This window comes from Podarcis filfolensis (assembly GCF_964270895.1).
Source record: "Podarcis filfolensis genome assembly, chromosome: 16".
Taxonomy (NCBI): Eukaryota; Metazoa; Chordata; class Lepidosauria; order Squamata; family Lacertidae; genus Podarcis; species Podarcis filfolensis.
In genome coordinates, this window is record NC_139620.1 from 16,075,398 (window position 1) to 16,098,245 (window position 22,848).

A 22,848-nucleotide genomic window follows, 5' to 3' on the forward strand; every position below is an offset into this window, starting at 1 on the left:
TCAAGAGTGCTGTGTTGTGACACTTTTGAATAATCTTCCTGATTAACAGTGCAATCTGAGGAAGTCCTGTTGAGTTCAGTGGGGTTTGTTCCCCTTTAAGTGGGTACAGGATTGTAGCTCTAATTGAGCTTGCTTGAGATAATTTTGTTACCACCTAACACTTAAATATCTTATTAAGTTGATACAGTAACAGCACTACTTCCAATTTTCAGTGCGTAATTTGAGGTGAAATTGGGGTTATAATCTACTTTATTAATTGTGAACACAGAACTAGGGGGTGACAGTTACTTCCAGGTTGATGCTAAATCCAGTGGAATCTTTTGTGTACATGGCATTGACTTTATTTTTAAAATTTCATAAGGAAAATAGCAGTAGTGGTGATTCTGACTCGGAGCTTTATGTAGTTTACTTACGGGAGGTGGGGAGCTATCCAGAAGCACAACTGTAGGACTGTGTGATTGGGGAAGGGGAGTATTGGGCTAACATTAGTGCCGTTTTGAGTGTTTCCTACCCCAGATTTTCAGGGTCTGACTTGTCATCAGACCTGTTGCACCTTAACCCATGTGCAACAGCATTCCTGTAGCCTTGGGATTAATTGTCATGGTTACACTTTAAAAACACTTCACTATTTACAGGGTAGAATAAGAGTTTAATCAGAACATTCTTGATGTTGCCTTTCTGGTCTTGACATTGGGCATGGAAGATTGTAGCTGGAGGGAATGAGGAGAGGCAGAAGACAGCTAATGCAAGGCATTAGCTTACCCTTGCTGTGAACAAAGATCTTGGATCCCATTGATTCTTTCTACTGAAAGGGAAGATAGCCTGGCTTCCTGCAACTCCATCCTGGAAGTCATTTTGTGTTAGAAGAATTACTATAAACACATTATATCTCAGAAGATAATCTTCCAGGGTATTGTCACCAGGAATGATGGAGCTAGATGACCTGTGCACTCGGACTATATTTTAACTAGAACATGCCCTTGAATTGATACTGCCTTGATCAATTTGCCTTGTTCAGCACTCAAAGGGCAAAAGACATTTAGTAGAAAAACAGTCTCAGTGTTGACAGCTGTATATAGCAACACATGGTTTGTGATAGTATTGTTGAGTCCTTTTATACAGTAACTAAAACTGACAGGCCCTTGCTTATAATTGTATCTTATAGGAGATTGGTACAAAGTGAAATTGCTGTCTGGGGCCCGAGAGCCACAAAATATTTGAACCAACGTCAGGAGGTAAAACACCCGATTGCTCCCCCAAGGTTTTTTGTAACTTTCACATGCATACCATTCCTCACAACTGGCATTTGGGTCCTAAAAGAATGGTAGTCCTGCAAAATGCGGGTGAGGAGAAAGGGGTGTGTCAGTTGTTAATGCAATTCTGTGTCCTTTGTGTGCTGCTTAGGAATGCAGTTGTATACAGGAATAAGAACTTGGTGCTTCAGGAAGTGTGGGTAGGACGCTCTGAATTGGGCATTAGAAGCTGAGGACAAGGCACACGCACAAGGATCCAAGTTAAGGCATGACTAACCTGGTTCTGTTGGTTTCAAGTAGACATACTAACTTAGTCTAGATACATCTCTGTGTACAGGATTATTTTCCACCTGGGAATCACCTTACTGAAGCTGGGGGCCTTTAGTCTCTTAGCCAGATGGTGTATAAGCAGGTGTATAGTCCTTCAGTGAGGCTTCGCAGTCACACCTCTAAACAAATACAGTGGTACCTCGGGTTACATACGCTTCAGGTTACACACTCCACTAAGCCAGAAATAGTGCTTTGGGTTAAGAACTTTGCTTCAGGATAAGAACAGAAATCGGACTCTGGCGGCGTGGTGGCAGCAGGAGGCCCCATTAGCTAAAGTGGTGCTTCAGGTTAAGAACAGTTTCAGGTTAAGTACGGACCTCCGGAACGAATTAAGTACTTAACCTGAGGTACCACTGTACTTCATAACTGTGGGAGCTCAGACTACCACTCTGAGAAAGGGAGAATAGACAAAGGGCTGCAGAAGATATGTGGAGATGGTAGTTGTTCCATAGGGAGCTCAAGAAGTGGCATTATTTTGGCCTCCACACTGTCCATTTGTATACCTGAAATAATAAATCAGTCTTGTCCTTTATATATATATTTTTATATACAGCTTTGTTTACACAATAGTATTAATGTTGAAATGCATTTATAAAGTTGGCTTATAAATAATCCTTTGACAGTTTGTATATGAATGTCTCACTTGCCTCACTTACTACTTTCTATTAGAAACAAACTATGTACAGGGTTTGAGTTTTTCCTTTCCAAACATGTGGCTCTTGAATTTTCCTTGCGGAGAGACCTGCCTACAGTTGTTTGCCTCTGGGCAGGTCCCAGCTGTCACCTATAACCTGATCCCCCACATCCCCTCCTTTTGGTGCTGGTTTTCTGAATAAGCTGCCTTCCTCCTCATCCTCCTCTTCATTCAGTATTTCTACTGTCCAGGTTTTCAATGCTGTTTTTTTCCAGTTCAGAGGTTACCGTACCTTAAATAGTTCTACATACTGTCTGCCTTTTCTTTTACTATAAGCGATAAAGTCCAGTACTTAATTTTGTAATGCCTAATTTTATACAATAAAATAGCATTTTTTTGAATCTCTGCTCCCCTTGGTTTTTTCCCAGTTGGAAATTCTGCCATTAGATTTGTCCCCAAAGCTTGTTCTGTCAACAGGTTAGAGCCTAATCTGTTAGTTCTCTCTTCCTTCCCCCACCTTCTTAATGATAAGGCTTTGCCATTTGGCTGCAAGAGCTTAAGAGCTCCAGACATCATCCTGTCTGCAAAATTAGTGCATGGATTGATAGTCTAGACTAGAGCATGGGTAGGCAAACTAAGGATCCGGCCCAATCACCTTCTAAATCCGGCCCGCGGACGGTCCAGGAATCAGCGTGTTTTTACATGAGTAGAATGTGTGCTTTTATTTAAAATGCATCTCTGGGTTATTTGTGGGGCATAGGAATTCGTTCATTTTTTCCCCAAAATATAGTCCAGCCCCCCACAAGGTCTGAGGGACAGTGGACCGGCCCCCTGCTGGAAAAGTTTGCTGACCCCTGGTCTAGAGTGGCATTGACATTCAGGAATGGCTGCCCTTTGTCACTCTTCCTAAATGCATGATCTTTTTTCTTGCAGTGAAAGAGGGAATGCTTTTGGGTGCCCTTTAAAACATGCTTCTCCTGGATATGGAAAAGGGGGAATTACCCCTTCCTCAGCACATTGTTCACTGCTTTTCCTTGGATTTTGAGCTGCATCAGAGGAGCACATGAAAGGTCTACTTCTTTCACGTTAGAAGTCTGTGCTCCCTGCCCCCCCCCCGGGGGGCTAAAAGTCATTTAACTCATCTTGCAATTATCTTCCCCTTACAAATAACACTTAAAGCTCATCTACCTCTCATCTTCCCTTGGTCAAGGTATTTTATAGCCAGCTGTGTAGTACTGTTAGGTCCTCATCCAAAAATGGAAAGTGGCTTTCTACTCAAGGCTGTGGGACTTGCTTATAAATCAAAAGATTGTCAAATTCCTTTGCATTATGCAAATTATTTGCTAGTTACACTAATTTCTCTAACTCACCTGCACACTTCAGTGGAACATTTTTATTTTATTGCACTTATTTCCCAACTTACTTCTAAAGAGCTCTAGTTGGCATACACATAGTTCTTCCCATTTTATCCTCACAACAACCCTTTGGGGTAGGCTACTGGCCCAAGAGCACCCAGTGCACTTCTTCATCGGGTGTGGATTTGAACCCTGGACTCCCAGGATTTAGTCAGGCAATCTAACCACTGCACCACACTATCTGGAAAGATAGCCACGGGTAGGGTCCTTCAGAGTCCCTGTAAGAAGATCCCGTTCAATCTTAGCCACACCCCCTTCACCCTCATTTTACAAGCTTGAGCCCTCTGCCCCGCCCTATTTCTCTTTTGGCCCTTCTTCCCACGAGGCCTTGCAACGCTCCTTCCGCCGTCGTGCTCGTATAGCGCCGCAAAGACCTCCTCAAGATGGCGCTCCACGCTCCCTCCTCCCTCCCGCGCTAGAAGACTTATCCCCAGCCGGCTCATCTGCGCAGGCGTTGAAGTAGCCCTAGCTGCGTAGAGACCTCCTCAAGATGGCGCTCCACGCATCCTCTTTCCCCGCTTCTTCCCAGAAGCGGGCCTTCAGCCAACCCATCTGCGCCGGCGTCGAGCTCTCCCGGCGTGCACTGCGCTGCTTCCGTCGTCAGGCGGGCGGCGAGATTAGCTCCGTCAGCCGAGGAAGACGCTCGAGTGGCCAAGATGGCGGACGTACTGGACCTTCATGAGGCGGGCGGCGAGGACTTCGCCATGGACGAGGATGGCGACGGTAGGGAGAGAGGGGAGGGCTGATGAATTCTGACTTTGCTTCTCCCCAGTATTATTAGTATTAACGGTTAATTTAATTCACTAGTCACAGCAGCCCTGTAAGGTAGGCCGGTGTGACCATTTCCTATATTGAGTAGAGGGTGGTGACGGTGGCGCTATCGTTTAGATGAGAAAGATGGAACGATTTATATACCGCTTAATCAAAATAAACAGCACCTTGAGGTGTTGAAGGCTTGAGGTACCCATTTTTAGGACCCTCCTTGTTTCTGTAATTCCAATAACTGTTTTTAATACTGTGTTTTTGTTGCTGTAACCCGCTCTGGGACCTTGGGGTGAAGGGCGAGTGAATTAATAATAAAATACATGGCTGAGGCCCTAGAGACAGAAGAAAGCAAGCGCTTGGAACAGCCCCGCATTGTAGTCTACTATTATTACCCCTACTTTGCAAAAGGGTCTGTCGTGGACTGCCCCGCCCCCGCCCCCGCCCCCGCCCAAGGCTGCACTGTATTGTTAGGAGACCTTCACAGCCCTGTACTGTATCCTTGTTTTGTAAAGGAGGGAAGTTGAGGACAAGGAATAAAAGTTTTACCTAAGGCCAGTTAGTGAGCTTCGTTTGCAGCAGTAGCCAATGTGGTGCCTTCAAGATGTTGTTGGACTGCAACCGCAACATCTGGAGGCCACACATGAACCTTTTAGGAAAGCTTTCCTTGCAGGGTGGCTTACAAGTAATAGACTAATTACAATATAGAAAACACATGATTAAAAACTTAAGAACATGCTAGCTACAATACAGTAGGTATCAGGTCCATGCTAAATATTAAAACAGTTATGCAATGCTTTCCCAATACATTCCTCTACTTCCTTCCATGGGTTGATTCTGGTGTTGTTTTCTTCCCCAACCCCATTTCATTAGTTGTTTCCCATCTCAGTGGTCTAAGGCAGCCTTTGCTGACCTGGTGCCCTTCAACTACAACTCCCAGCCAGGTGGGCGAAGGCTGGAATAAGCTGCGTCTCGCTCAAGGTTTCCTCCACTCCCAGGCAACATGTGTACATAATGCCTAGGCTAGGGCTTGAGAGTGCATGCAGGTAGAGACATGCCACCCATTTAGATAGTCACTTTGACCCAGCCTGTTTGATCTCTCTGCAGAAAGCATCCACAAACTGAAGGAAAAAGCGAAGAAGAGGAAAGGCAGAGGGTTTGGGTCAGGTAAGGTGACTGCCTCATGTATGTTGCTTAGATGTGTGTGTTTATCTCAGAGGTTATGTTATTTGATTCTCTTCCTTTCCTTTGTCTGAAAAATATCAGTGGCAGTACAGTGGAACCTCATGTTATGTACCGTTCTCCTTACGAATGCTTCAGGTTACGAGCTGCGCCAACCCAGAAGTAGATGCTCCCTGTTGTGAACTTTGCCGGTGGCGCGGCAGTAGTGGGAGTTGCCATTAGCGAAAGCACGCCTCATGTTAAGAACGGTTTTCGGGTTACAAATGGACCTCTGGAACGAATTAAGTTCATAACCGGAGGTACCACTATATTGCCAGTTGCTTTGATCTGCCGTTGGTTGCCACGGGGGATCAGTAGGCTGCCAGTTATAGCTGGTCTTGCTGGGTAGCCAGATTTTGTTCTTACCACTGCCCTTAGAGGAAAGGGCATGGTGTTGTTTCCAACCTCACACTGAGTTTTCTCCATAGCCCTGTATAATTGCCCTCAAAGCAGAAAGGGTGTGCTCAACACTCATGCTTAGTTTCCAACTTGCCAGAGTGCAGGAATCACATTCATTGCTCCTGGACAGCTGCAACAGCCAGAAAAAGTGGACAGCCTTATGAGCAGGCTCTCAAGCTGTGGCTGTGAGGGGAGGTGGCTGCTTTCTGGGGGAGTTACTCTGTGGAGTGTTTGACCTCTGGGGGAAGCATTGGAAAGCACAGGGTTGTCATTTTGGAGGCACTCAGAGCCCCTTCCCTGAAGGAGTTTTATTAGGGAGCATCATTGCAGGTGCTTCAGAGGGGATGTCTGTGCAGAGAGTTACACTTTCTAGTTATTGGGACTGAGGATGTGAGATTTGGGTTGTGGTATCCCTGAGGGTGAAGCCTGGGGAAAGCAGTCCTTGCTGCTGATGTGTAATTACATGCCATTAACCTAAAATAAGGGTGTGGGCGTGGGTATGTTGGGAGGGTTTCACAGCACCGTTAGTGCTTTCTAAATCATATTCTGGTTGCTTTGCTTTTTGTTTCTTTGTGTGTTGGTGCATACAATCAGAGGAGGGTTCCAGAGCCCGTGTCCGTGAGGATTACGACAGCGTGGAGCAAGATGGGGATGAGCCGGGTCCCCAGAGATGTGAGTACGTGTCCAGAGAGCATGTTCTCTCTCCCATGTCCCGCCCACCCTAATTGGCCAATGGTAACCTCTCTTTCCTTTGCATGGGGCAGCCCACGTTGAGATGTGTTCCGCCAGACACAGCTCATGACTCTTTTTTTTGTCCTGCTCTTCGTTGTTACAGCGGTGGAAGGCTGGATTCTCTTCGTCACGGGTGTCCATGAGGAGGCCACCGAGGAGGACATTCATGACAAGTTTGCAGAGTTTGGGGAAATCAAGAACCTCCACCTGAATCTTGACCGGCGGACAGGTTACCTGAAGGTACAGAGGTGGATGCTTTTGTGTTCTTTCTGGAGATAGTCAAGGAACACACCTTAGTAGTGCATTGCTATAACTACCAAAAGCCTCAGATCTTCTCCCTGTGGCAGCAGGCACAGATAGGTTCTAGAAGCTGGGGGAGCGGGGGCTATCTGCAGGTTTCTCAAAAGAGCCATGGGACATGCACAAAAGGCATTGAAAGGAAAGCATAAGAAGAGGAGGTTGCTTTTGTCAATATGTTGTTGCATTTTGTCAGCCTTATTTCTTGCCAGTGTGCTTGTTAGTGTTGAATCCTGCTACAAATAAGGTGTCCTGGGGTCAGTCAGTCTAACCAGGGGAAGTTTGTTCAGACTGCAGCAGTGGAAGAGAAGGAAAGCAAGGACTCTCCATCAGTTCAACTGAGAGACCAGCAACTTTTGGCACCTAGTGCTCTTGAACTGTTTCCCATTCCATCCAGTTGTTAAAATAACTGTATGACTAAGAATGTGTGCCTGAGTTTGCCTTTTTCCTTCTCCTTCCTGCTCTCTTTTCCTTCTGTGTTATGTCCTTTAGATTTGGCTGAAGAACAGTCTAGAAACCCTTCCAATAAATGTTTGAGTGAATTATGTTTCTTCCCCTGAACGTCCTCGTATTTTACAGGGCTACACCCTGGTAGAATATGAAACGTACAAAGAAGCCCAGGCAGCCATGGAAGGACTGAATGGACAAGACCTTATGGGGCAGCCGATCAGCGTGGATTGGTGTTTTGTCAGGGGACCTCCGAAAGGGAAGCGAAGGTGAGATTTTCCCACTAAGAAGTGGGACGAAATTGTACATTTTTTTCTCACAGTGAGCTAAAAGGTGGTGCTTACAGCAAACTGATAATACTACAGCTCTTTTTCTGTCTTCTGTATATGTTAAAGCAGGAAAGCTAAGATGAATTTAATCAAAAGATCTGGCTGTTGTCTGGGGTCCGTTAACCTGTTTTTGCAAAACAATTTGAACATAACGGAAGACACACTTTACATACCCTTTTCTAATTGTCCATAGTTTTGTATGTGTTCTGTTTTTTGTCTTCACGATCTCTGAGACTCCCTGCCACTGTTGCCAGTTTCAGAAAGGGAACTGAGTCAAGGCTGCACAGTGGACTGATTATGCACCACAAGCATGAAATGAACCCAGGGCTAAGGCACTGACACTGATCGGGGGGGAGGGGTCTGTGTAATTGCATAAACAAGATTAAATTGCAAACATTTTTGGCTTTGGGGCTTGCCAAATTCTGGTCTTTTGCCAGCAGCAAGCTCTCTTCTTCAGCTAACACTTCCACACTGTGTCTAGAGTTGTCCTCCATTTGTGGCTTTGTGGCATGATAAATGGAGCGCAGTTCCCCAGCAGATACTTCATGACCCTCATCCAGTCTTGTTAACTTTCTCAGCTTTTGCTTATGGAGAGAAACTCAGCATAATTTAATGGACCTTTTTGTCTCCTCTCTTTCCTCTCAGGGGTGGCCGTAGAAGGAGCAGGAGTCCTGACAGAAGGAGGCGCTAAAGGTGGGGAGGGAGGTTCTCCTTTTTGCGATGCTTGTGATGTTAAGTCCTGGCGAACCAGAAGGAAATGCCCATCTGCGCTAAGAGACCATATGCTTACATCTTTTTCTCTCCTCCACCCCCCCCCGGTTAATTTTGTATTTACACAGTTTGACTATTTCTTAATTACTCTCAATCTGATGTCTCAGTTTACATGAGATTTCCTGTTATTGGTGTCCTTGGACATACGTCCTCCTGTGTCTTGGTACAAGTCATTGTGCTTTTTAGTCTTTTGAGAAGGGACTGTCTGAAAGCAATGTTCAGAATAAAAAGATTATGGACTTTTTTATATAAAACAATCCTTGTGTTTAACCTTTTTTCCTTTGCTTGGGGGATGTGTTCCAAGGTGGTGGGGCGGCTTCAGAGTGACTATAGTTTAACACCTCCCCTTTGCTGGGCTGTTAGCCTCTTTTGTGGTTGGATTGTCAAGAGCATCCATAAAAATTCCCAAACTAGCCTTTTTTATCAGTCTGAAAAAGTTACTAGCCTGCTCACACTTGTCTACATAAGTCCTTTGTGGCGCATCAAAAGCCCCGGGGGGGGGGGGAAGCACTAGGGCTCTACATGTTTATGTCACACAAGTTTGTGTAGATCTAGCAGGTTTTCATTTCTTTCCCGCCACTTTCCTGGTGCACTTTTTAAAAAGCTTTTGGTTACAGAGCCAGAGAGAATGGGCTGGAACCAAGGGCCCCCATAGCATTCTGCCTGCCCACCACACTTCATCCTGGCTGCCAGAACCAGGACAACATTTGTTCAAAACAAGGGTGCCTTTTCTTTTGTGTCAAACTTGAAAGCTCATTCTCTTGTGATTTCAGTCCCTAACAAAGGTATTGGTCTCTTGTTACTGCTAGATTTAACAGTCAGCAGACGGTATTCAGGGATGTATCCCCTCTGATACTGGAGGTGGTACACAGCCTTATCATCCAAGAGTGATTAGCTGTGATTCCTGCATTGCAGGGGATTGGACTAGATGACTCCTGGAGTCCCTTTCTTATGGTTTTATGGATAAGCTGTTGAAGAATAGGTGCTTCAAGGAGGTGTCACAGGTAGCCTTTGGCCACTGGGTGGGGCTGTGGCTTTATTAGACCAAAACCATGCTCATTAGCAGGAAGGGATCTAGACATGTCTCCTGTTCCGTGCTTGATTGAAGTCACAGCATCTCCTAAAAGACAGCTAGAATGAAGAAAGAGCAGCCTGGTTCTAAATTGCTGGGAAGCAGATTTCAGGCCACATGCAGCAGGAACTTCCAGATGGTGAGAGGTGTTCAACAATGGCCAACGAAGGAGAGCTTTCCACTTCCCAAGGCAGATTGTGCTATTGCCTTTTCCTGCAGCTGCCTGTGTCAGCAGGGCAAGAGCCAGCAGAGGACTTTGGGTGAGTTGCAGGTGGCTGGAGCCAGGATCCTGAAGGAGGAAGGGATGCAATCCTTAGAGCAGATGGGGCTGCAGGGAGAGAGGTCAGGAAAGGCTAGGATGCTGCAGAGGATTCAAGAACCCATGGAGGTTCTGAGGCAGCACAGCAATGAGGAGGAGAGTAAAGTTGAGAGGCAATAGTCTCAGCAAAGGGCAAAGCCTCCAGGCATTTTATCCCCAGGAGAAACTGGAGGCAGGGGTAGACTTTGGTAATATGGCAAAATTGATGACAAAATTTGGTGCCTCCCACTACATATTTCTTATTTTCATGCCCTCTCACTTTCCATTCTGCGGCCCCTCAGCTCACCATCCTAAATCTGACATTTCTGGAGGTTAGCTATGCAGCTCAATGTTAAGCTATGGGACTCCCACCGGTGTCAGTGATGGCCACCAACCTAGATGGCTCTGGAAGAGGTTTGGACAAATTCATGGAGGACAGGACTATTGTTGGCTACTTTAGCAGAGTAGGAGAGCTGGGGGAGGTCACATCTGGCAACCAATGCGGCCCTTTGGTTTCAGATAGTACATGGGCAAAAGCCCAAGACACAAATTTTCATAGCCCTCTAGCGGCTATGGTGGCTCATTTACCAGAAGTAATGCATTTTGTGTTAACTCTGAAAGTGCATACTCACTTCTGACCAAACTAAGCCTCCTAGAGCACAACATAAATCGGGAGGCAAGTTAAATGCACATAAGATGTGATTGTACCATATTACTATTCCTGGGCAACTGCCTTTTTCCATAGCTGCAGCACTAGAGGAGAAATAAAGGACAAGAGAGAGGATCCCTCATTGAGAAAATATTCTGTATTTGTTGGTCAGAGATTCGGAGTGTTGACTATTGCCATGGAAGCTCCTCCAGAGCTCAAATTAGGCCGCAACCAGCCACCAAGACAATTTGCCACCTGTAGCAAAGGACAAGATGTCGCCTACCTTCCTTGTGCAGAAGTTGACTGAGCTGACAGTTGTCTCTTACGCTGGTGCTTGTGACAAGACAGCAGGCAGGTTGGGACTGGCAGCTGCGTCCCCCAACACCTCCGCCTCTGAATAATTGGCACATGAGGCAGCTGCATCACTTTGCCAAACAGTAGTGCCGGCCTTCCACCCAACTCCCAGCAGTGAAAGCAAATCCCAGCAAGTGAGGTAATGGACCATGTTTTATCTACATGTTCAAATGAAGCTCTCCGCCATCTTCTTCCTCTTCAACCCCAGCTTTTTGACCCTCGCCAGCGCTGATTCCGGCTTGTGCTTCTTGGGCTCCCTCAGCTGCCTGACAGCTCCCCCGCTGATGGTGGAAGCTCGGAAGGAGCCGGTGAGCACGGAAGCTCCCTCCATCTCCTTTTCCCTCCGAGGGCAGCAGCAGGCCTGCCCGCTCTCCATCCGGAAGTGCATAGCGAAGAAGCCGTAGATCAGGGGGTCAAGGCACGCGTTGAAGAGGCCAAAGAGGAAGAGAATGTGGCTGAGGGATGGGGGCACCTGCTCCCTGGTCAGCATCTCTGGGGAGAACCAGTACCACAGGCCGAGCAGGTAGTAAGGAGTCCAGCAGACGACGAAAGTCAGGACAATGATGGCAGACATCTTGAGGGTGCGCATGCGCACCCGAGGAATGTTGTTGTAGGAGCGGCGGAGGTGGAACTCCCTGGACTTTGGTGAAGCTGGAGGAGGAGTAAGACGTTGGTGAGAGGCAAAAAGTAAAGGGTCTGGGAGAGGGGAGTTAGGGAGTTGGGGAACATCTTGGCTGTGAGTCCTACAAGACCTGCTCCCTGCCTTGCTGGCCTCCTTCCACTTTGCTGGGAGAGCAGGTCCCTGCCTGCCTGACTCCAGCTACAAATGTTGAGGCTGCCCAAGAACCAGAAACCATCTTAGATCAGGCATCCCCAACCTTCGGCCTTCCAGATGTTTTGGACTACCATTCCCATCATCCCTGACCACTGGTCCTGTTAGGGATCATGGGAGTTGTAGGCCAAAACATCTGGAGGGCCACAGGTTGGGGATGCCCGATCTTAGATGCCTCTGGGGTCTTGGGGTGGGGTATTGTTGAGGGTTTTTTTTATAAAAAATATTCATTTGGTTTTTCAAATTAAAATTTTAAAGTCACACGTCCAATTTACAACATAAAAACAAGATTCCAAGGAATCTCTTGGACTTCCCTCCTCCCCTTTCTGGGTCCTATTGCTAGTCATTTCCTCCTGCATCTTTTATGATAATCCAAAATATTTTACCTCTCCACTGTGTCCAAAATTCACCATTTAACCAACAAGTGATATTCCAATCCTACTAACAACTTTAACTCTTTACAATGGTTTTTAAGGTAACTTATGAATTTCCCCCATTCCTTCTTAAAATTTTGCTCTTCCTGATTTCTGATTCTTCCGGTCATTTTGGCATAATCCATCAAAGTGATCTGCCATTCTTCTTTGGTAGGAACTTTATCTTCTCTCCATCTCTGGGCCCAGAGTTGTTGTGGGTGTTTTGTTGGGGTCACAATTGGAGATGCTTAATTGATACTAAGATTTGCACCTTTATTTTTAAAACTTATGGTATTTCAGAAATACTATAAAATTAATGAATGCTAAAACTGTGCTTGGATTGGTTATAAGTGGTAATTAGTGATAAAAGTTAATAAGATCATGTAAAAAAAGGCATTGATGATTGGCTGAAAATATTGATATAGAATGTGTTATGGTATAAAGTTTAAATATTTGAAAAAGGGTAAGAATTTGCTGAACTAAATATCTAAACGGGAATACAAAAGGGGGGAGGCGTGAGGAGGTCAAGAACATAAGCATATGAATTTGAGGTCATTGGGAATAATGGATTTGTTTTTATCTTTTGTTTTTTTGTTTAAATTTAATTTTTCTTAATTAGTTGTGACTTTTTTTCTTGTATTTCTGTGTATTTCTTTTTTCTGTAACTTATGGTTTTTTTTTATTTTGAGAATCTTTTCTTTTCTGTAAAACTTTAATAAAAATTTATTAAAAAAAAAATATTTTTAAAACTTATGGGGGGGGCGGGTTGTTTGATTTTCTTGTGTATGCTTTGATCCGGTTTAATTTCTTGCATATGACTGTTTCTGTTCTATTTTTTGTGACTCTGTAAATCTTTCCGTGCTGTAAGCCGCCTTGAGCATGGTTTTAAATATGGAAAGGCGGCATACAAATAAACAGGGAGGAGAGGGCTTATCAATGGCTACTAGCCTTGATGGCTCTGCTCTACCTCCACCAATTGCGGGAGGGGAGGGTTCTGTGGTGCTCAGGTCCTGCTTTCCAGTTCCCCCAGGTTTCTGGTTGGCCACTGTGGGAACAGGATGCTGGACTAGATGGGCAATTGGCCTGACCCAGCACACTCTTCTTATGTTCTTATTAACAATTATTATTTATTATTAATTGAATTTGTGTACCGCCCTATACCTGGAGGTCTCAGAACAAAATCAATATATAAAACTATAAAATATATAATGAAAATCAAAACAACCCAACAAAACCCCCACAAAAAAACCCCACATATTTAAAAGGGCATAGGATGTCAATCAAATCAACCAAAGGCCTAGTTAAAAAGGAAAACTTTTGTCTGGTGCAGGCATGGCCAAACTTGGCCCTCCAGCTGTTTTGGGACTACAACTCCCATCATCCCTAGCTAACAGGACCAGTGGTCAGGGATGATGGGAATTATAGTCCCAAAACAGCTGGAGGGCCAAGTTTGGCCATGCCTGGTGCCTAAAGGTGTATAATGAAGATGCCAGGCAAACTTCCCTGGGGAGAGCATTCCGCAGACGGGGAGCCACTGCAGAGAAGGCCATCCTCCGGGCCTCTCTGGAGCCACAGAACCTTAGACCTCAGCTCCCATCAACCCTGACCAAGGACAATGCTGAATGGGGCTGATGGGACAGCACCATCTTATTCATTAGACTTACTAGTCTTTTTTTAAAAAAGCCAAAAGTAACGCTCCTTCGCCCACCCCTTCTGGGCAGGTACCAGGAGGATAGTTGGCGCCCTGCAGGTTAACCTCACCGCAAGCTTTCTTCATCTTTCTCGAGATCTCCACGAAGATGCGGGAGTAGCAAAGGACCATGATTAGCAGCGGCAGGAGGAAGAGGCAGGAGAAAGTGAACATATTGTAAAGGGTCTCCTGCCAGTGAGCCTGGAAGCTCCCTACGGTGGCGCATTGGATGAAGTAGGTGGGCTGAGACCGGCTGACAGTGTGGAAGACAAACACCTGGAGACAGAACCGTGGGTGTGGGGGGGGAGAGAGAGAGAAAGAGAGAGATCCATCAGAGTGCTCAATCATCTAAAAAAATCCAGCAGGCATCTCAACGTAGTGGCTGCATTCACACAGCAGTTAATTCCATTTCCCCAACTGTTAATTCCCAGATTATATTTGGATTTCACACAACTGTAAAAGCCACATCTGGAAAATTAACGGGATATGTAGCACATGCTTAGCATCCATTTCCATTGGATTTGGTGGCAGGGGGGGAAATGCATTTACAGCCCCGCTTTACCCAGAAAATTGTGGGAGCAAGATGACAGAATCTGGGGCAGGATACCAGCATGTGGATCTTTCATGCTGTTTTTGTGGGGGAAGAGAAACAGGCATTGCGGAAAGCGTAGGAGACTAGCGACGTCCAGTGTCACACGTCTGAAGGCACCCTGAGTTTGGCTTTATGATAATTCTTTATTGTCCCATTATCTATGGGTTGTTTTTAGGCACATATATATAATTCAATGTCAATTCCCTCTTGTAGAAAAGCTATATACTTCCTTTTTATTTTAAAATCCGGAGAAAATAGCATTGGACAACAACCAGCATTGCACCAGTGAGCATAAGATGAAACCTGCTGGATCAGGCCAAGGGCCCACCTATTCTGCCATCTAGTTGTCACAGTGGCCAATGAGATCCCTGAACACCAAGGTCTTCCTAACCTACCTCACAGGGTTGTTGTGGAGATTAAACAAGAAGCGGGAAGAACTGAATTTGCCACCTTGAGCTCCTTGGAGAAAAGGATGGGATATAAATGCATATAATGCACACACACACATATATATAGCACCTACCTGAGGTAACGCCAGAACCAAACTCAAGACCCAGGCTACAGACAACATGACCTTATTCTTCCTCTTGGCCTCACTGACGCTGAGCGGGTGCAAGATGGCTGCCCTGCGGTCCAGGCTGATCACCACAGTAACGAAGGCCGAGGCGTACATGGCCACAAGTTTGAGGAACATGAGAAACCGGCAAGCCAGGTCACCAGCATACCACTGGACAGTGACATTCCATGCTGCATCCAAAGGCATCACCACAAAGGTCACCAGGAGATCAGCAGCCGCCAAGTTCATGAGGAGAATCCGGAGGTGAGGCCTACGCTGGTACTTCTGGGTGACAGTCCAGAGCACAGCAATGTTGAAGCAGGCGGAAGAGAAGAAGAGGACCACCGTTATGGCAACGCGGACTTTGGCTGCAGTAGAGAAAGTGGGCAGTTGGAAGACCTCCTCTCCCAGAACACTGCCGTTGGAGGTCCCCCCATTGGACAAGAGCTCCTCTAGGCCGTTGGGTTTCCATTGACTTTGGTTGGACGCGATGGGTAGCCCAGAACCCACCATCTTGCTGAGCTTCATCTGGGTGGCGGTGGTGTTCATTGGGCCAGTGTCAAGCTTTCCCGAGATGGAGACGGTGTCCTGCCCCAAACAAATACACGGATCCTAGTTGAATATGGGGTTCCCAGTTGGGCTGGGCCCCTACCAGTTCCCAGGGAAGCCCTTCTCTTCCAAGACTGGGGCAGATCTGGCAAGTATAGGGCATGGTTCCCTTGTTCAGACAGAGCTTGAGCTACCCAACTCTGCTCCAAATCGAATGGTGGCAAGGTGTCCTTTCTGTTGGGTCAGCTGACCAGCTACACCTTGCTGCCAGGTGAGACCTCTCTTTGGGAGGTCCAGAATCCCTTGTCTTTGATCTTTATATTTCCAGTCCCAAATACTCTATTAAATAGGAGAGATTTGTCTACTTAATGTAGTTCTAATGTTGTGGCCATGTCAGGAACACACAGTTCAGTCAGTGGCCAAGATGGTGCCTTCTCAAGGATTTCTCTGTGGTTTATCTGGCCTCCGGGGGAACAGTTCACAGCCCACACATTTCTTTTCTCTTCAGGGCAGTTTTAGTGCCTCTTAAAAGCACTGAAGAAGGAGAGCACAGCCCAAGGACCTGCAGCGGGGACAGAATACAGATCAGCTTAGTTCTCTTTGCCATTTCCACCACTACCACCCTGCTCCAGCCGAAGCTGATCGAAGGCGCTCCATGCCACTGAGACCACCCGACCTCAAGCCAACAGCAAAGGATCTGGAAGTACCCTCAAGCTGTGAACCTGCTTGTAACCCCATCAAAAGCAGGCAACCTCTCATCCATCTGGTCTAGGGAACTGCCCACTAACATTGCCTCAGGCTTATCTGGACTGAGCTTCATTTTGTTGTCTCTCATCCAGTCCAGCACTTCCACTGCCTCACCTGCAGTTGTAAAGGAAAAGCAGAGCTGTGTGCCATCACCATATTGCTGACAACATGCTTCAGAATTCAAAAAGACCCCACTCAGCAGTTTCAGGTAGATGTTAAACAGCACGGGGGATAAAATGGAACCCTAAGGAACCCCATATTGAAGGCTCCACTAGGCTGAAGAGCACTCCCCAAGCATTTCCCTCAGGAAATGGCCATCCAAGTAGGACCAGAATCACTGCAAAGCAGTGCCATGTTACCCCCAAATCAAGCGCTTCAGGATACCATGCTCGACGGTATTGAAAGCTGCAGAGAGGTCGAGGAAAATTAACGGGGACATATTTCCCCATCACTCTTCCGACAGAGGGCATCGTACAAGGTGACCAAAGCAGTTCCTGTGCCAAAATGAGGCCTAATAAACCCTAACTGAAACAGATTTAGAAAATTGGTTTCCTCCCAGAGTGCCTGGACCTGCCATGGCATGGGATGGCAGAAGTGGACAGAGGAAAGTTTTGTGTCTCAGAACACTAGAACTTGTGGACATCCCATGAAGCTGAACGCTGGAAGATTTGTGACAGGCAACAGAACACACTTCTTCATATGCAGTGCAGTAGTTAAACTTTGGAACTTGCTGCTACAGGAAGCAGCAATTATTTTCTTATCAATTTTACTATTTTTTTTATTTATTAAATTTTATGCCCTGTCAGTCTGTCTAACTCAGCACTGCCTACTCTGACCGGCAGCATCTCACCTACTCTGCCTACTCTGACCGGCAGCATCTCCCCGGTTTTCAGTCGGGGAGATGGCATTGGGAATTGAACCCGGGACCCTGTGCATGCAAAGCCTGAGGGGGAAGAAAGCCTGATGCCCTGGAGATCTGTTGCAAGGTTTCCTGGAAGGGTGCTTCCTTCCTACGTTCAATAATCAGATACCTCTTTGTGTCTTCCCCAGTTCCTAAACTACCCATCCTGTTGAAGGAAAAAATTAATAGACTCCCAATTAAAATGCAACACCCATCCTTGAGGTTTTGTCGCAGACACTTCACGCTACCTGCCCACACTGGCGCTTATTTTTAGCTTAGCTGCTGTGGTTTCTAGCTAGCCAGCCGCTGATTTATTGAGTGCAGCCGGAGGAACAATGGAGAGAAGCCTGAGATAAGAGGAACAAGACAGGCCCTGAGCTATTTCCAGCAGCTCCCAGTGGGTAGCCAAGCATGCAAAGGGGATACCTCTTTTCCTTCCCACCTGCCTCCTCCTTTGCCAGGGATGTTTCCTGAGAAGAGTTCCAGTGGCTGCGAATCCTCATCAAATGCTGGGCTGAAATGAGCAGGTGTTACAGGAATTCTAAGGTCTTTTATCTATATAATGAATGTTCATAAATGTACAGTACAAGGCAAACACATAAGTATATAAACCACGTGTCTGAAATAGTACAGGAGAACAATCCTGAAGCCATTTTGACTCCCCCAAATTGACCTCAAATATTTATCTGCAAGGTGTGAAGAAATGGGAAAAGCTTTCCAATTGTCATTGGACTGTAGGGGCTTACAACTCCCTGTAAATACAGTCTGGCAAGTATCTGCTAAGCTGAGCACACTATCAATATGCGTAAGAGATTCAGGAACTAAGTATTTACCATCTGAAAGGAATGGCCATCAGATAAGGAATTATTTGGTATCCTGGCAGACAGGAGAGAAGCAACACACTCAAATTTCTGCTGGGGACCACCTTTTTCTGTGTCGTATGTATGATGTTTTGGGGGTTGGTCTTGAGCTACAGGGTAGGCAATTTCAAAAGTCTATATAAGAGCTTGCACACCAATGTTCGGCATTCCTCTCCTCCCTTCCTGCATGGGGAAGTTGGGGACCCTGTTGCAACAGTTTAATAAAGATCATGCTTATTAGCTGCTTTGCTTCTCAATTTTCTCTGGCTGGCCTCTGTTATTTTCTCCTACTGATAGAAAACCTACATAAGGACTCTATACGGGCTCTTGGATATCCATAAGGGATAAAGGAGCAGTTTTTTCTTATAACAAAGGGAAGCGGGAAACCCTGCAAGAGGATACAGACACACCCTCCCAAATGCAGACATAGCTATGTTGCTCTGCTCACTTCAACCTCAAAGGAATAAAAGATACTGAGAGATGGAACAGGTCCAGAAAAGGAAAACCAAAATTATCAAGGGGACAGAGAGAGACTCCTCAGTGAAGAAAGGTTGCGGTTGTCTGAAACTTCTCAGATTAGAGGAAAGGCAAGCAACAATACATGGCATGGAGAAAGTGAAGAGAGATTTCCCTCCGCTCTCATAACACTAGATCTGGTGAACATTCAATGCAGCCGAAAGCAAAGTCCTTCATGTGGCACATCGTTAAACTATGGAACTCCCTCCCACAGGATCCAGTAGCGGTCACCAGCTTGGATGTCTTTAAACGAGGATGGGGACAGATTCATGGAGGACAAGGCTATCGATGGCCGCTAGCTATGATGGCTATGCTTTGCTGCCACGGTTGGAGGCAGTAACGCTTCTGAGTACTGGTTTCTGGAAACCACAAGGAGGGAGAACTGTGCTCCAGTGCTCAGGTCATGCTTGCAGCCTTCCCCAGGGGTCTGGATGGCCACTGCGAGAACAGGATCCTGGACTAGATGGGCCTCATCCAGCAGGGCTCTTGTGAGTGCCTTGCAATCATTGTTTCTCATAAAGCTTGGTTTCCAGGCCCTTGATCATCCTAGTCACCCTCCAACTTGTCAATATCCTCCTTAAACTGTGGTGCCCACAGCTGGACTCGGGGTTCCAAGTGGGGTTTGACCAAGGCAGAACAGAGCGGCACTATGACTTCCCTTGATCTGGATGCTGTTTTCCTGTTGATGCAGCCTAGAATGGCATTAGCTTGTTTTGCTGCTGCATCACACTGTTGACACATGTTAAGCTTGTGGTCTACTAAGACCTTTTAATGTGATCTGCTGTACAGCCAGGGGTCCCCCATCCTCTATTTGTGCATCTGGTTCTTCCTGCCTCTGTGTAGAACCTTACATTTCTCTCTCGCATCTCCAGGTAGGAAGGACCACTGTCTGAGACTCTGGAAGCTGCTGCCAGTCAGTGTCAGGCATACTGAGGTGGATGGACCAAGAGTCTGACTCAGTCTAAGGCAGGTTTTATTGAAGGCCAGTTTTCCCTGGCGGCAGACAGAACCACAAGACTGATGTAAAGTACTCAAACAAGAGTTTTATTTCGGCAATACAAACACAAAACTTGTGGGTGTTCTCTTTCTGCAGGCAGTTGCAAACTGGAACTTCTTCTCTCTTTATACACATCACCAGCTGTGCCTAATTAGCCTGGAAAACCACACCCAGAACTCATAGAAAATGCCCTTAAAGTTATCTGCACCCTTTTCCTGTTTCGTGACGAATGATACCTAACAGGTTTCTATATTCCTAATAGCCCCAAAGGGGTGGTGCTGGTATGAAAAGATAATAGCTTGATCTTCCCAACACAACTTTCAGGCTCTCATTGACTGCAGAGTATCCATTCTCTGTACCCAAACCATCTGATTTTTTTACTCCCCAACCTGCCCTTTTTTTGTTTAATAGCTAACCTGAGGAAGAATGCAGCAGCAATGCTCAAAGGCCTGAGCTTTACTTGGTCCCTTAGTTATATTTAGGGATAGTGGGGAATTGGGTTGGTTTCATGTTTTAGTGTGAGCCTACTTGATTTGCACTTTCCAGAACAATGTACAAATCCAGAACTCTGCTACCTTTCAACGCTTCACATTTCCTGAATTCTGCAATGTGGGTTTTCCAGCCAAAAATGTGGATATTAGGGCAATGCATACTTAAGAGCAGGTCATAAATTTAATACTGGTGGCAGTAATAGTAGTGAAAATAGCATTATAATAATAAAAATTGCTTGCAAAAATATTAGGAGAAATGTGCAAGAAAAGTTGAGAGTAATTGAAATCCACAGATCTGGCTACCCTTAGTTCTGCTGTGCTCCTGCTTTTTTGATATGAACTGCAACAAGCATCCACCAATGTACATGGCACAAGCTGAGTCAGCCCAAGCTCCCATGCCCACTAAAGGCCACCTACCTTCAAAACTGTGGTGCCTTGGACCATCACCAAAGCATGTACAGAGCGCAGAATGTATTTTCACCTAGAAACGGGACCTAAAGGCAAAGTGCCTCTGAGCATGTGCACAACACTTGTTCTCTATTCAGGGAACCAGCTTTCTGGAATCTTTTCATCACAACGTCAGGATTCATTGTGATCTGTGGAGCAGAAAATGGGCAGTTTTGAGCTGCGCAGGCAGTTGCACCCTCGATTCTCAGACCATAATCTGATATTTATGGGTGAAGAACTTGGAAGACCTTGGGGGTGGGGGACCCTTCAGTTAGGCATTCTTTAACTGTGATTCCTGCATTGCAGGGGGTTGGACTAGATGCCTCTTGGAGCCCCTTCCAGCTCTACGAGTCTCTGACCCAGGAGTGCCATGGCAGGCAAGGGGCATTCCTTTGTGACAACAACCAAAACTATGTGAGGGAACTCCTAGGTGGCCATAATAACCCCTTTCACCAGTGCTTTGTAAATCCGGTTGGAGCACTCACACTGAACTGGGAAGAAATGGGAGAGATGGGCCATGGGACCCCTGAACCCTCCCGGCAGTTGGGGTGCTCAAGAATTGCCCCAAGCCCCAGAAAAGCCATGCACACCATATGACCCATGCAGAGCCCTCCATGTGCGAGATTTTCGAACCAAAAGCGACCCACACGTGACCCACCAACATCCCTCCTGCCCATCTTTGAGCCGTTTCCTTGGAAAGCCACCAGCGGGTCAGGTTATGCTCCCCCACCCCAATCTATTTCCCTAGTGGGGTGCCCACAGCCACTGTCCCCGCCATCCCCATGGCTTTCCTCCAGATGGGACACTCGGCCTTACTCACCATCCTTTTGCTCTGCTCCTTCCGCAGTTCCATGGGCTGCTGTTGCTGCAGAGAAATGGGGAGGGGGGAGGAGAAGAGGGGGAGGGAACCCTTCCAAGAACAAGGCAGGGGGGCTGCTGAGTTCCTCTCTACCCGCTTAGTTCCTCTGATGCCAGAGGTCTGCTTTGGGGGCTGCGTCGTGCGCCCGATGCCATCGCGGGATAGCAAGTGGCCGTGGTGGATTTCCAATGTTACAGCCTTGGTGGAGGTCACTGCAGAAACAGTGCTGCTTCCTTCAGTGTCCTCCTCTCTCTCCCTCTCCTCCCTCCTTCCCTCCCATCTCCACCTTTTCTATTTAAAGGTGCCACTTTCTTTTCTTTTCTCTGTCCCTCTCCAGCAACCCAGACACAGCGCAGATGGCCAGTAACCCAGGGGGGGGGGGCCCTTTTCTCCCAGCCTCCTCAGTCTGTTCCCACTGGGTACCAGATGCCAGCTGATCACTTTAGGACACAGTGCAGAGAAAACTCTCTGCTTTGCAAAGGGCCTCTTAGGCTTCTCCAGTACGTTGTTTAAAAGCAAGAATTTGTTGCAGACAATGGCCAGCTTCTAACTTTCTTCGGCATCCTGGGAACTGTTGAGCGACACCAGGGAAGCGCAGCGGGCAAAGGTTGTGAGCTGCGGGTCAGGGCTGACGTGACAGCTCGCATCTCATGGCAAATTCATTAAAGGCCGTCTTAGACGCTGGAGCAGCTGGCTTATTTTCAACCCTGAACTTGCTAGTCTCACATGCCGCCCCCTTTGGGCAGCCATGAGTATTGCTTCCATTGTGAAGCACTCACATCTATGTGCAATATGGAGGTGCAGCAGCTGATCCTAAACCTCTCCTGCCTTGCGGGACATATTCGGGCGAAGAAAAGGCTAAGGAGTGAAGCCTACGCAAATCCAGAGTGGAATCCCTAAGGATGGCGTCCTGTACTCCTCCTTCCGGCGACTCTTGGTGCCAAACGTATACAGTGGTACCTCGGGTTACAGATGCTTCAGGTTACATACGCTTCAGGTTACAGACTCTGCTAACCCAGAAATAGTACCTCGGGTTAAGAAATTTGCTTCAGGATGAGAACAGAAATTGGGCAGCGGCAGCAGGAGGCCCCATTAGCTAAAGTGGTGTCTCAGGTTAAGAACAGTTTCAGGTTAAGAACGGATCTCCGAAATGAATTAAGTTCTTAACCGGAGTACCACTGTATTGCTCTGCTTTCCTTTGGACCACATCAGCCAGGCCGAGACAGGGGTGGGGGTCTTGCCATCTGGGCAGGGGCGGCTTACCCATAGAGGCTAGTGGTGGAGGGTGCCAGGGCGCCAAGTTCTGGAGGGTGCCAGGGAAGAGGCGGAGGCTGGAAGTGGCACCTCCTGGCATCAGCTTGCCGCCCTCGCCTGCCTCCGCCATGCCGCGCCGAAGCAGCGCTACGCCCAGAGCCTCCGCCTGTCGTGGCCACCG

The 22,848-nt window shown here is 46.9% G+C and overlaps 2 protein-coding genes and 1 long non-coding RNA gene across 5 annotated transcripts; 1 reads left to right on the top strand and 2 right to left on the bottom strand.

Moving 5' to 3' along the window:
- Positions 1-883: 883 nt before the first annotated feature.
- Positions 884-2,850, bottom strand: LOC310750983. Its single transcript, XR_014542360.1, has 2 exons — positions 1,951-2,850; positions 884-1,722 (listed from the first exon to the last, which is right to left on the bottom strand). It is a non-coding gene; the product is annotated as an uncharacterized lncRNA (long non-coding RNA).
- A 1,347-nt stretch (positions 2,851-4,197) lies between these two features.
- On the top strand, positions 4,198-8,847 carry RBM8A (RNA binding motif protein 8A). The gene is made up of 6 exons (XM_083589440.1): positions 4,198-4,355; positions 5,502-5,561; positions 6,609-6,686; positions 6,850-6,986; positions 7,623-7,759; positions 8,465-8,847. The coding sequence occupies exons 1-6, from the start codon at positions 4,289-4,291 to the stop codon at positions 8,508-8,510; spliced, it is 525 nt and encodes a 174-aa protein (XP_083445566.1). The 5' UTR covers positions 4,198-4,288; the 3' UTR covers positions 8,511-8,847.
- Positions 8,848-10,748: 1,901 nt separating this feature from the next.
- Positions 10,749-22,269, bottom strand: LOC310750962 (gonadotropin-releasing hormone II receptor-like). Of its 3 annotated transcripts, XM_083589394.1 has the most exons (5): positions 21,375-22,269; positions 20,602-20,703; positions 15,014-16,157; positions 13,970-14,174; positions 10,749-11,614 (listed from the first exon to the last, which is right to left on the bottom strand). In XM_083589394.1, the coding sequence occupies exons 3-5, from the start codon at positions 15,593-15,595 to the stop codon at positions 11,130-11,132; spliced, it is 1,272 nt and encodes a 423-aa protein (XP_083445520.1). In that variant the 5' UTR covers positions 15,596-16,157; positions 20,602-20,703; positions 21,375-22,269; the 3' UTR covers positions 10,749-11,129. The 3 variants fall into 3 exon arrangements, with proteins under 3 accessions (XP_083445520.1, XP_083445519.1, XP_083445521.1); XM_083589393.1 differs by lacking the exon at positions 20,602-20,703; XM_083589395.1 differs by lacking the exons at positions 20,602-20,703; positions 21,375-22,269 and adding an exon at positions 16,303-16,667.
- Positions 22,270-22,848: the final 579 nt, after the last annotated feature.

Coding starts and splice junctions, on each gene's coding strand:
- RBM8A (XM_083589440.1), top strand. CDS start 4,289: ATGGCGGACGTACTGGACCTTCATGAGGCGGGCGGCGAGGACTTCGCC. Junction 5,562..6,608: donor AGGCAGAGGGTTTGGGTCAG/GTAAGGTGACTG, acceptor GCATACAATCAG/AGGAGGGTTCCAGAGCCCGT. Junction 6,687..6,849: donor TGAGCCGGGTCCCCAGAGAT/GTGAGTACGTGT, acceptor TCGTTGTTACAG/CGGTGGAAGGCTGGATTCTC.
- LOC310750962 (XM_083589393.1), bottom strand. CDS start 15,595: ATGAACACCACCGCCACCCAGATGAAGCTCAGCAAGATGGTGGGTTCT. Junction 14,175..15,013: donor TGGTTCTGGCGTTACCTCAG/GTAGGTGCTATA, acceptor TTCTGTCTCCAG/GTGTTTGTCTTCCACACTGT. Junction 11,615..13,969: donor AAAGATGAAGAAAGCTTGCG/GTGAGGTTAACC, acceptor CTCCTCCTCCAG/CTTCACCAAAGTCCAGGGAG.